This window comes from Megascapheus bottae, chromosome 38, assembly GCF_031878675.1.
Source record: "Megascapheus bottae isolate mThoBot1 chromosome 38, mThoBot2.hap1, whole genome shotgun sequence".
NCBI lineage: Eukaryota > Metazoa > Chordata > Mammalia > Rodentia > Geomyidae > Megascapheus > Megascapheus bottae.
The window spans coordinates 3,989,943-4,002,297 of NC_143546.1; the positions used below are offsets into that span (position 1 = coordinate 3,989,943).

The 12,355-nt window shown below is 41.9% G+C and overlaps 1 protein-coding gene across 2 annotated transcripts in view; it reads right to left on the reverse strand.

Annotated features, from left to right (window-relative positions):
• Positions 1–342: 342 nt before the first annotated feature.
• The window catches only part of Ddx46 (DEAD-box helicase 46), a 42,064-nt gene continuing 30,051 nt past the window's right edge, over positions 343–12,355 (reverse strand). Inside the window, exons 16-23 of one of the 2 annotated variants that reach the window (XM_090325470.1) lie at positions 12,014–12,207; positions 10,681–10,818; positions 9,659–9,808; positions 8,198–8,371; positions 6,156–6,374; positions 4,946–5,090; positions 1,598–1,671; positions 343–483 (exon numbers count right to left, since the gene is read on the reverse strand). In XM_090325470.1, coding sequence (XP_090181596.1) covers positions 436–483; positions 1,598–1,671; positions 4,946–5,090; positions 6,156–6,374; positions 8,198–8,371; positions 9,659–9,808; positions 10,681–10,818; positions 12,014–12,207 — 1,142 coding nt within the window. In that variant the 3' untranslated portion in view covers positions 343–435. Of the gene's footprint in view, positions 484–1,597; positions 1,672–4,945; positions 5,091–6,155; positions 6,375–8,194; positions 8,372–9,658; positions 9,809–10,680; positions 10,819–12,013; positions 12,208–12,355 lie in introns of both variants that reach the window. The other variant, XM_090325469.1, reaches the window with a different exon arrangement.

A 12,355-nucleotide genomic window follows, 5' to 3' on the forward strand; every position in this document is an offset into this window, starting at 1 on the left:
AAGTAAGATTTAAGCTCAAGGTTAAATGAACAGTATAGAACAAAGAATTTTACCTTTCCTTGGGAGATGGTCACAATTTCTTTGAAAGCAGATAATGGAGTAGCCCCTTAGTGACTCAGAGACTTTATTACCTTCAACACAAAATCTAAATGTATCCATTTTTAAACCACTGGGATATTATCCAGATATTTAAAATATTATTTAAGTTTTACATTAAAGGACATGATTGTACTCTGAAAACAGGCTGATTTAAATATAGTATAACTACTGGGGGTACTTACTGTCAGAAGATTTCTTTAGCAAATACTGGTTTCTTGTATTTAAAAAATCAGCAAGACAGAATTTTAAAAGTCTTAATTTACAATATATTGTAAACTTCAGACAATGGCCACATGAATCACAGAACAGCATGGGTAAAAAGTATTTACTAGACGTTCATAAGACTTTGTATCTTCCTTTATTTGTTGGTTGGTATGAATTTTGCTGTGACAGAAAACAAAATGTACATGGTCAGAAAACAAGAAAGCATTTAGATTATTTCCTTACTTTTGGAGTGTAGATAATGTCATCAACATTACGATAGCTAGGGTACTAGGAACTTTACAGTAGCTAACGTTTCTCTATTCCGTGCTCCTGACCAACTATGATTTTTTGTTTGTTTGGTTTTTTTTGTTTTGCCAGTCCTGGGGCTTGAACTCAGGGCCTAGGCACTGTCCTTGAGTTTTCTCAAGGCTAACACTCTATCATTTGAGCCACATCACCACTTTCGGCTTTTTCTCTACATGCAGTACTGAGGAATGTAACCCAGGACTTCATGCATGCTAGGAAAGCACTCTACCACTAGGCCACACTCCCAGCCCAGACCCCCAACTATGTTTTGAATCAATTTAGCGGGTAGACCCTACAAGCATGTTTTTTTCTTTTTCCTATTTTTAAAAGAGAAAATAGGTTTTATCTCCAGAGGAACTTCATTCCAATATACCTATTGTAGAGAGAATGCATATATAAACATCCACTAGTACAATAGATTCAAGGATATTTCTGGCCCCTTGGGACTTATCTCTTCAAAATAATGCTAAGATACAAAAGGAGTACATAACATGTAATTCAACTTATATGGAGTTCAAGAACAGGCAAAATTATTCTATGATTTTGAAAGTCACAATGCAGTTGCATTTGATAGACTAATAGTGACAAGGAGAAAGGTGGTGATGGTCTCTATTTTCTTCATTTGAGTAGTAATTATGCGGATGTATGTCTACTCAATGACTTATTTATTTATTCATTTAGTCGGTCATGGGGCTTCAACTTTGGGCCTGGGTGCTATCCCTGAGGTCTTCAGCTCAAGGCTGCCACCCTACCCTTGAGCCACAGCCCCACTTCCGGTTTTCTAATGGTTAATTGGAGAAAACAGCCTTTTGTTCTTTAGTGAGAGGGCTGGCTTTAAACTGTGATCCTCAGATCTCAGCCTCCTGAGTAGCTAGGATGACAGGCGTGAGCCACCGCACCTGACTCTTCTACTCAATGATTTATGCACTTATCTACGTTTAATTAAAGTTAAAAAAAAAAAATTTCAGTCCTTGAAGTTTGTACTCACCAGTCGGATCAGTTCTTCTTTTATGAGCCTGGTGATTTCTGCCTTTGCTTTCTGCACAGCCAGTTCATTGGCACCTGTGAACGAGTAGAAAATATTCAATTACTAGAATTACACTGGCTGTTTATCGATGTCATGGAGGTTTAGGAGGGGACACTGTATGTAACTTTCAGAAAACCACTGCCTGCCCCCCCACTCCCCAAAAAAAGCTTCACTGCCTGAAAACATTGCGCATATTAACAAAGGGCTGTTGATTATTGTGATTACTTTTTGAGTTTCAAATGTAACCACTGGAGGTTATATGACATGTCTTAAGAGTTCTGGTGATATCAGGCCAGAGGTATGGAGTCCGGAGGTATGAATCCAGTTCTTGCCTACCAAACACAAGGCCCTAAGTTCATAGCCAAATAGTTTTGGTTTGTTGATTGAAAAGAGCAAAGAAAAGATTAGCAACCTGTCCAGAAGGGAGTAGGAAAGGGCTAAATGAAATACAACTTCTTGATTGCATTTTGGGAAGCCTGAAAGTGTGCGAAAAGGACACCATGTGACTATCATAAAGATGAGCGGAAGACTGTCCACGTTTTGGAGGGAAGCTGTCAAGGAGCTGTTACGAAAAGGAACTGTTTGTGCAATGGTACAAGAAGAACAACGGTACAAGAAAGCTAAGCAAAGTGAAGTGTAGTGTTTCACACCTTAGCCCCACTGGCTAAGAGATCTTAATGTGTAAAAAGCTTGTACTCTTTAAGACTACAGAGACCAGGCAAATACTGGTGGCTCCTGCCCTGTCATCCTAGCTACTCAGGAGGCTGAGATCTGAGCATCAAGGTTCAGACTCAGTCCTGGCAGGAAAGTCCTTGTCTCTAAACTACTCAGAAAAAGCCAGAAGTGGTGCTGTGGCTCAAATGGTACAGTGCTAGCTTTGAGCACAAAGAGGTTTGGGGAACAGTGTCCAGGACCTGAGGTCAGCCCAAGGACCCGGGGGGGGGGGGGGGGGGGGGTGTGTGTGGAAGTGGGGGAGAGGGGGGCGGGGAAAGATTGCATAAACCACCAGGAAAGAAAAGAAAATTTGTAAAACTGTAACAATGAAACAGTTGGCCAGGTATCTAGCTAACTAGATGGGTCTTATTTATCTATCATCTTTCTGGGCAGGAAGAAACAGCTTAGCTGGAAAAAAAAGACCTAGGGCATGGATATGTAATCAAAGCAACATATTTAAACTCTAAACACCTAACCCCAACAATCAGAAAAATTTCAAGGTGGGTAGGGAAATTTGAGTGTTTGAAGAAAAGTGGATAAAAGAAAACAGAGGGCAAATGCCAGACCAGTCAGTCTGGAAATTACAAAGCAAGAAAACACAAATGAAAATTAACACTGTTAGGAAAATACACTGCTAGACAAGAGTTAGTGTGAAACTGCCAGGTGCAATAATATAAACCATAATCCTAGCTGCTTAGGAGGTGGGGAATTGGGAATCGCTACTCTAACAAAGCTAACCTATCACATTCCATCTCATACTTGACTGGTGCCTGTTACCTCAACTACAGAAGAGGCACAATGGCTGGGATCAGTGGCTAGCTACCATTACACCCAGTTGACCAGAAGCACAGGTAGCAAGATAAAAAGCCTTAGGTCTGACTTTTGTCAGATGGAGGCATAGAGCAAGATCTTTCCTAGAAAATAACGAAGGCAGATGGGGGCTGGAGATACTGCTCAAGTGGTAGAGTACCTACCTAAAGCATGAGACTCTGAGATCTGATCCTCAGTATCCCAAAAAGAAAAAACTGTCAAGCTCGTTGAAGAAAAATCACGTTCTGGGCCAGAAGCACAGCCTAGTGGCAAGAGTGCTTGGCTAGCATGCAGGAAGACCTGGGTTCAATTCCTTGGTACCACACACATAGAAAATAGCCAGAAGTGGTGGTGAGGCTCAAGTGGTAGAGCTCTAGCTTTGAGAAAGTCCAAGGACAGTGCTCAGGCCCTGAGCTCAAGCCTAGGATAGGCCAAAATAATAATAATAATAATAATAATAATAATAATAATAATAAATAATAATAATAAATAACAGTAATAATAAAAATAAAGCTAAAAAAATGTTCAAGGACAGCCCAGGCTCAGGCCCTGAGTTCAAGCCCCAGGACTGGGGGTGGGGAGTGGGGCGGGAGGTGGGGAGAAAGAAAGAAAAATCATTTTCTCACATTACCCTTCGTTAGCTAGAGCTTGACCATTTAAATCAGCTTAGTTGTTTGACTAATGTAATTTCCTTATATAATAGGTTACACATGTTTCTAGGTAGTCATGAAAAGGGGACATTTCCCTTTGCTGATCCTCAAGAAACTCTGGCTGTTTTTGGATTCTCCACTAGTAAAAAGAGGATCACCGAACAAGCTGCATAAATCACACAGTCCGCCTTAGGCATGGCAAGTAAGTCCTTCTGATACTCCGTGCCTGGTGGGAGGCCAGAGCGCCGAGCCACACAGATCCTTCAGGGAGCCAGGAGGCTGGGGTCCCTTCAATTACAGAACTAGAAACAGCCGACACTGGGCTCCCCCCACATTGGCAAGACCTTACCTTCATCCTACTAGTGTTCGGCTGAGAAGGTTGCAGGTCTAAAAACTAAACAATCCCTTCTCATCTCCTGAAATTCTACAGGCTTTCTCTCATTTCAGAGATCATCTCTAGCTCTTACAAGTGATATGTCTTCCAAAGATTCCTCCTTAAGCTCTATGTGTACCCAAACTTCCTATGAACTTTGAAATATGACTAAGTACTGTATGATACACTGTCTCTCATTTACCTCCGTACATATATTTTTAAAATACTGATTTTGCTTACTAGAATAGTCAAGCAGAGAATTAAAGTCTGGCTCTATGTGTACCCACAGTTTTATCAGCAGATTTCTTTGGTTTTGCAGGTAGTCCAGACAAAACAGTGAGATACTTATCTCTGAACAACCAAAAAATACCAGAAGTACAGGTATGTCTCAAGACATAATCACCAGCTAAGAACAACAACAAAAAAAAGCCAAGCGAGACAGTGAATACTTCAGTTTGTTCAAGTATTAGCATCAAAAGAAAAAAAAAAAATTGCAGATCCTTTAGGTTATGACAACTTATTATATTGTCACAGTGGGGTTGGGCCTTAAAATTCATATTTTTATTGATTTTCGAATGTGAGTCCCACAAACAGGTCATACCACTTTGCATATTTACTAAACCACTAAGTAAAGCACCTGTTTTTCTCATGGCACTGTCTGTTTTGGTCCTTCCCAGGACAGCCTCCACACTCACTCAGGATCTATTATATCCACCTCAACTCTGATCTGACTCCAGCCTGAGACAGAATAAGAGTGCGTACTTTCAATTGCCAGGTAAATCTTCCGCTCTCCTTCCTTGGGTTCCTTGCCAGGAGGGAAGTATGTGCCTCGGATTGTGATTGCAGCTTCGGAATATTCACTGATTCTCTGTAGAGCTTCCTTAGAGGTGACTTTCCACCGAGCCGTCTAAAAGAGAGGGTGAGGGGAAAAGAATCACTTCATAAAACAAACGAGCCTGCTGTCAAAGAAAAGAAGCTGGCTTACTGTTTTAAGTCAATATTAACAGCATGAACTGCCACATACCTACGTTGTCAATTCATGTAGATATTAACAATACAGAATATACTCAAGAGCTCTGGCCTTGAGAAAGCCCAAGGACAGTGCTCAGGCCCTGAGCTCAGGCTCAGGTCTGACCAAAAAAAAAAAAAAGCAGCAGCTGTACAGGCACCATTGGCTCATACCTATAATATTAGCTACTCAGGAGGCTAAGATCTGAGGATCACAGTTCAAAGCCAGCTAGAGTAGGCAAGAAAGTCTGTGAGACAATTACCTCCAATTAAAGATTAGGAAACAGGAAGTAGCACTGTGGCTCAGGAGTAGAGAGCTAGCCTTGAGCTCAAGAGCTCAGAGACAACTCCCAAGCCCAGAGCTCAAGTCCCAAGACCAACCAAAAAAAAAAAAAAAAAAAAAAAAAACCCAAAAAGACAATACAGCAGCAAAGCCTCATGTAGCCTAGGGTGTGTCATCTCAAGTGGAAGAAATTTTTGCCTGGCAAGCAAGCCTAAATTGAACCTACACTATTGCAAAAAATAAAATAAAAATAACATGTTTATGTGCTGATCCTCAGCATTGAAAAAGTAAATAAATAAGCACAACTAACTGTTCGTACGTATTAAAGAAAGGATTTTTGTTCTTAAGGAAACCACAGCTTTTAGCTGGGTGCCCAAGCCCCGAGTTCAAGCCCCAGGACTGGCAAAAAAATAAATAAAAAATAACCACCAAAAAGCCATAAGTGGAGCTGAGGCTCAAGTGTGCTAACCCTGAGCAAAACAAAATGCTCAAGAGTAGCACTCATGGAAGTCTGTGAGATTCTTATCTCCAATTAACCACCAGAAAACCTGAAGTGGCATTGTGGCTCAAAGTGGTAGGGCACTTAAGCAAAAGAGCTCAGAGACACAAGCCCTGAGTTCAAGCCGAACGATCTAACCCCTCCTCCCTCCCCCCCCAAAAAACGTTAAATCTGTTCCTTGCCTGTGGGAAGTCATTGATCTCTAATTCTTCCTCATATCTCTTAAAAGATTCATTCTGTCCTCCATCCTGCCGCTCTTCTTCTTGTTTCTCTAAAGGCACATAATTGAGCTTGGCATTGATCTTCTCAGCAAGCTGCTCTGCTATGGTCTTTGCGGACACAGTGGGAGCCAGGATGGTACCTCCTCTGAGGATAGCGTTGGTGGCCTGCTGCATCACGTCCTATAACGATTGACAGTGAAATCTCAAATGAGAGCAGAGATAGGGCCAAAGACCCCAACACAGATCATTCACACACTCTATTTACTTAATGCTGTTTAAATGAAAGGCTCTTTCCAATGTAGATATCACCACCTCCTACAATGTATAATTCGGCAGTGTGTGTTTGTAAATAACAGTTCAACAGATCTCCTTATTCTAATGAGAAAACTAAAGAACATTCAACTAACCTATTACATATTCTACCACAGTGATACATGCTTGACAATTATCTACCTCTTGATACAATATATGGTTCAGTACTTCTAAAGCCATTTATCTATTTTGTGACCCCAGAAATTTTCTCTGAATTAGAATCTCTGCACTGCTGACTTCACTTCCCAGCCCAACAATCAATAAAATATAGTAAATGACTTACTCAAAATCTTCAAATGACTGTTGAAATTACTAAGCCATTCTTTAAGGATGCTATGGAAATTCACTCTTAGGTAAAAGTTAATACAAAAGCTTTGACAAAAAAGATATGCCATGTTAGACAGTTAAAGAATATAATTGCTCCAATGTTTAAACACATTAAATGCGAACTGAGTGGTCGTGCATCTAGACTGGCTATGTGGTCGATAACCCACCAATGAGAGCAGATTAACAAAACTGAGGAAAATTTCTTCTTCAGATTTTGGTAAGATATATCGACTACAGTATGAGCTGAATTATCTCTTATTCATAAGTGAGGAACAGAAGTATTTCAGATTTTACTCTGCTTTGTTTTAGAGTATTTGCATAAACTTTAACGAGTGTATATTTGTAATCAAAAAAGACCAAATCCAAAATGCTACAAACCTTCTGAGTATCACACATGAATCAAAATGTTGCAACCTTTTACAGTATTTTAGATTAAAACTATCTATGAAGCTGGGCATGGTGGCTCACACCTGTAATCCTAGCTACTCAGGAGGCTGAGGATTAGGGTTCAAAGCCAGCCTAGGCACTAAGTAAGACTCTTATCTCCAATTACCCACTAGAAAACAGAAGTGGCTCTGTGGCTCAATGGATAGGGCAGTAGCCTTGAGCTGAAGAGCCCAGGGACAGCACCCAGGCCCAGAGTTCAAGTCCCACAACAGAGAGAAAAAAACTATCTATGAGGCCAGGGATTTGGCCTAGTGGTAGAGTACTTGCCTACCATGCATGAAGCCCTGGGTTCAATTCCTCAGTACCACATATACAGAAAAAGCTGGAAGTGGTGCTATGGCTCAAATCGTAAAGTACTAGCCTTGAGAAAGCTCAAGGACAGTGCCCAGGCCCTGAGTTCAAGCTCCAGGACTGGAACAAAAAAAAAAAACTATCTATGGCTATCTCCCCTACAAAGCTTTCTAGAAAAGGTATGCAGCCCTCAGCAAGCCATACTAGTGCAAGAATCACAGAATCCCTGCTAAGAATGCTGAAGTCTTGAGCCAGGCACAGTGGCTCATGCCTAGCTACTCAAGAGGCTGAGATCTGAGGATTGCGGTTCAAAGCCTGAGGGGGCACAAAAATCCATGAGACTCTAATCTCCAATTAACCTCTACAAAAACCAGAAGTGGCGATGTGGCTCAAGGTGTAGGGTAGTAGCCTTGAGCTGAAGAGCTCAGGGACAGGACCCAGGCCCAGAGTTTAAGCCCCAGGACCTACCAAAGGAGAGAGAGAAAGAGAGAAGGAAGGGAGGGAGAGAGAGAATAGTGAAGTCTTACAGACTTGTATTATAGGAAAATTAGTTAGGCACAATATAATTCCTGGAAAATATTTAAATTAAAAGTAATGACTGAGACATGGAACAAAATACTTACTACCTGAGACTCGATGCCCAAATTCTTCTGAGCATTGATTCTAAGAGCCAGTCTCTTAGCAATTTCCAACTTCTCAGCATTTCCTGCTGTTGGAGCAGGGACACTGGATGTACCAGGGGCAGCCATATCTTTCACTCTCTTCTTTGAATTAAACATGCTCTCAATTTGTTCATCAATCTAGAAAAAGCAAGGATTATTAAAACTGAAAAATAATTAGCTTATCGTCTACAAAAACAAATACTCCACCAAAAGACTAGAAATCAGCAGATAGTTAAATGTACATAAATTAAGCCATGTGCCAGTGGCTCATGACTGCATTCTTTGCTACTTAGGAGGCTAAGATCTGAGGATCACAGTTCAAAGCCATCCCATGCAGAAAAGTGACTCTTACCTCCAATTAAACACCAGAAAACTGGAAGTATGGGTATGGCTTAAAGTGGTAGACTACTATGCTTGAGCATAAGAAGCTTAGCAACAGGGGCGAGGAGTTTAGACTGGTGGTAAAGTGCTTGCCTAGCACGCACAAAGACCCGAGTTCTATTCCCTGATACCATATACATAGAAAAGCCAGAAGTAGCCCAGGCACCAATTTCAAGACAAATGACAAATTTAAAAAAAAAAAAAAAATGGGACTCAGTTCTCCAATTAACCACCAAAAAACTAGAAGTGGAGCAGTGGCTCGAATGGTAGAGTAGCCTTTAGCTAAAAAGTTCAGAGACAAGGGGGTAGGGGAAGGGAAATGGGGATAAAAACATGAGAAGGGTATCAATGTGTGAGAAGTAATGCACCTACTATCTGGCAAATATAACTGTACCCCCTCTATACATTACAATTAAAAAAAAAAAGTTCAGAGACAGCACCCAAGCCCTAAGTTCAAGCTCTGGTAGCAACTCAAGATAGACAGGCAAATAAAATAAAGCTCCCATAAAAGGGATCTGAGTAATAGTCTTAAAACATCTCAATGTGCTATAAGAACACGGGATCTCCGGGGCCGGGAGTTTGGCCTAGTGGTTAAAGTGCTTGCCTAGCATGCATGAAGACCTGGGTTCGATTCCTCGGTACCACATATATAGAAAAAAGCCGGAGTGGTGCTGAGGCTCAAGTGGTAGAGCTCTAGCCTTGAGAAAGTCCAAGGACAGTGCTCAGGCCCTGAGCTCAAGCCCAGGACTGGCAAAAAAAAAAAAAAGAACACGGGATCTGATAATACACTGATTACAATCAAAGTATCAGTTTGATCCTTCAACTGTAAAACAACTGCATAATAAAATATGTGGCCATACAGATAGTAGGAAAATGGAAAAACTTGTTATATACTGTGTATAAAGATTACACACACCTATGTGTGCATCAACCCAGAAAAATGTTGGAAGCAGTAAACAACAAGGCTTCCCATGAATGCCTAAACAAGCCTATGGCCAGCACCTGCAGTAGAGAAGAATGGAGGAAAGTCGGAGCTACACTTACGTCAACTGCTGCATCCTCATCATCTGAATCCTGCAGACCAAGAGCTGCTTTCTGCAACTTCTTCCTCTCATTTGCCAAAGCTTGTTCTGTTTCATCAAACTTGAATCCTTTACCAGAGAACCCACTGCTCTTTTTGATTATTTTTCCTTCCTTTCAAGGAAAAACAAACCAACATTAATTTCCTAGTAAAAACATAGTATTTTAAAGGGGGCACATGACAATGTAAATCAAATACTTCCTCTCAGAGCCAGGTGTGGTGGCTCACACCTGTAATCCTGGCTACACAGGAGGCTGAGATCTGAGGATCTTGGTTCAAGCCAGCTTGGGCAATAAAGACCTTGAGACTCTTATTTCTAATTGCTCACCAGAAACCGGAAGTGGCTCTGAGTCTCAAGGGGTAGGGCAGCAGAAAAACTTCCTCTCATGGGCCAGAAGTGGAGCCCAGTCATAGGACGCTCCCCTAGCACACACATGCACCAAGCCCTTGCTTCAATTCCTTGGTACCACATACACAGCACAAGCCAGAAGTGGCACTGTGGCTCAAGAAGCAGAGTGCTAGCCTTGAGGAAAAAGTGTCCTTGGACAGTGCCCAGGCCCTGAGTTCAAGCCGCAGGACTGGCAAAAGAAAAACAAAATACAAAACTCTTCCCTTTGCATGGAACAGAAATACATCTATATAATCTCACGAAGTAGTAAGTTGAAGAAAAGATGCTGTTTTCACTTATTTTCCTCCCTAAATAAATGAAAATAGTTCTCTATCAAGATGTCCAAGTACACAGGGGGCAGCGGCTCACGCCTGTAATCCTAGCTACTCAGGAGGTATCAACCTGAGGATCAAAGCAACCCTGGGCACTAAAATCCCTGACTCTTATATCCAATTGTGGCTCAAAGGGTAGGGGGAAGAGTTCAGGGACAGCGCCTTGGCCCAGAGTTCAAGCCCCATAACCGACCAAAAAAAAAAAAGTCCAAGTAAGAGTGACATCAGTGACTTGAGTTAACGTAGCAGGTATTTAAAAACTCACAGCTTTCTGTTGATCTTTGAAATCACTCCAAAGTTTCTCTAGATCAGGAGGCACTGCAGTCCCAGAGAGTTCAAGAGCTTTAATTATATCACCTGCATAGCGAGCTTGGTCTTCTGTGATAAAAGTATATGCATAACCCTAATGAATAAGGAAAATGCGGAACTGTTACACACAAAGATAAACTCAACATACGATCACATAGAACATAAAATATAAGCTAGGTAATAAAGCCCAAGATGAGTTCAAACCCCATGACACCCTCCGCCCCCCCCAAAAAAGACAAGGCTAGAAGTAGTGCTATGGCTCAGGCAATAGAGTGCTAGCCTTGAGCAAAAAAGCAGCTCAGAGAGTGACCAGGCTCTGAGCTCAATCCCAGGACTGGCAATTTAAAAGGAAAAAAAAAAAGGGGGGGGGGGAGGAGTGCGGGAGACCAGTGGTTCATGCCTGTAATCCAAGGCTCCTGAGATCTGAGGACTGGGGTTCAAAGCCAGCCCAGGCATGAGTGTCTGTGAGATTCTTATCTCCATTTAAAGCACCAGAAAACCAGAAATAGTGTTGTCACTCAAGTGGTAGAACACTATCCTTGAGCTGAAGTGCTCAGGGATAGCACCCAGGCCGCGAGTTCAAGACTCATGACGGACCAAGAGGTGGGGAGCGTGACCTAGTAGTAGAGTGCTTGCCTAGCATGCATCAAGTCCTGGGTTAGATTCCTCAGTACCACATAAACAGGAAAAGCCAGAAATGGCACTTGGCTCAAGTGGTAGAATGCTAGCCTTGAGCACAAAGGCTCAGGGACAGAGCCTAGGCCCTGAGTTCAAGCCCTAGGACTGGAAAAAAACAAACAAACAAACAAAAAAAAAACAAATGCCAATTGCAATACAAACTCCATAATCTGTTAAAATTCTACCAACAGTTCACAGTAAAGCCAAATTCAGTAACTCGTCAGTTACAAATTGAAAGCATGGGATGGGAGAGACATGGGGGGAGCAGTGAGGGAGAGAGATGGGGAGGAGAGAGAGATAGAGAGGGAAGGTGGAGAAGAGAGGGAAGAGAGGGAAAGAGGAAAGGAGGAGGGAATAGGGAGAGGGGGAAAGGGAGGGAAGGAGAGGGAGGGAGAGAGGGAAAGGAAGACAGAAAGAGGGGAAGGGGGAGAGGGAGGGGAGGGGAGAGAGGGGGAGCAAACACCATCCATTCCCTATACCTTGTTGGTTAAGAATTTTCAAAATACATCCTTAACTGTGTTAAAGCAGATCTAAAGAAACAGCTTCATTCCTAGAGAAACATCTGTATCAATCAATATAAAAGAAAGGAATTATTTTCAAGTTTCTCTTACTTTGTTGCCTGCTCTCCCAGTCCGTCCTGCTCTGTGCACATAATCCTCATAGTGGTTGGGGCAACTGTAATTAACCACAAGAATGAGATGTTTCACGTCCAGACCTCGGGCAGCCACAGAGGTGGCCACCAGAAGCTTGCAGGTTCCATTCTTAAAGTCATTTATGATGCTATCTCTGTCATACTGGTCAATCCCTATGAGTAAATTAGAGACACAGCTGTTAGAATGTTTCCTTTCCTCTGATAGAAAAAAAAAATCTAAACATGGAATAAAAACCAATCCGCAGATTCAACAACAAAATAAAAGACTAAAATGGCTAAGGCTCAATTTCAGAATCACCAA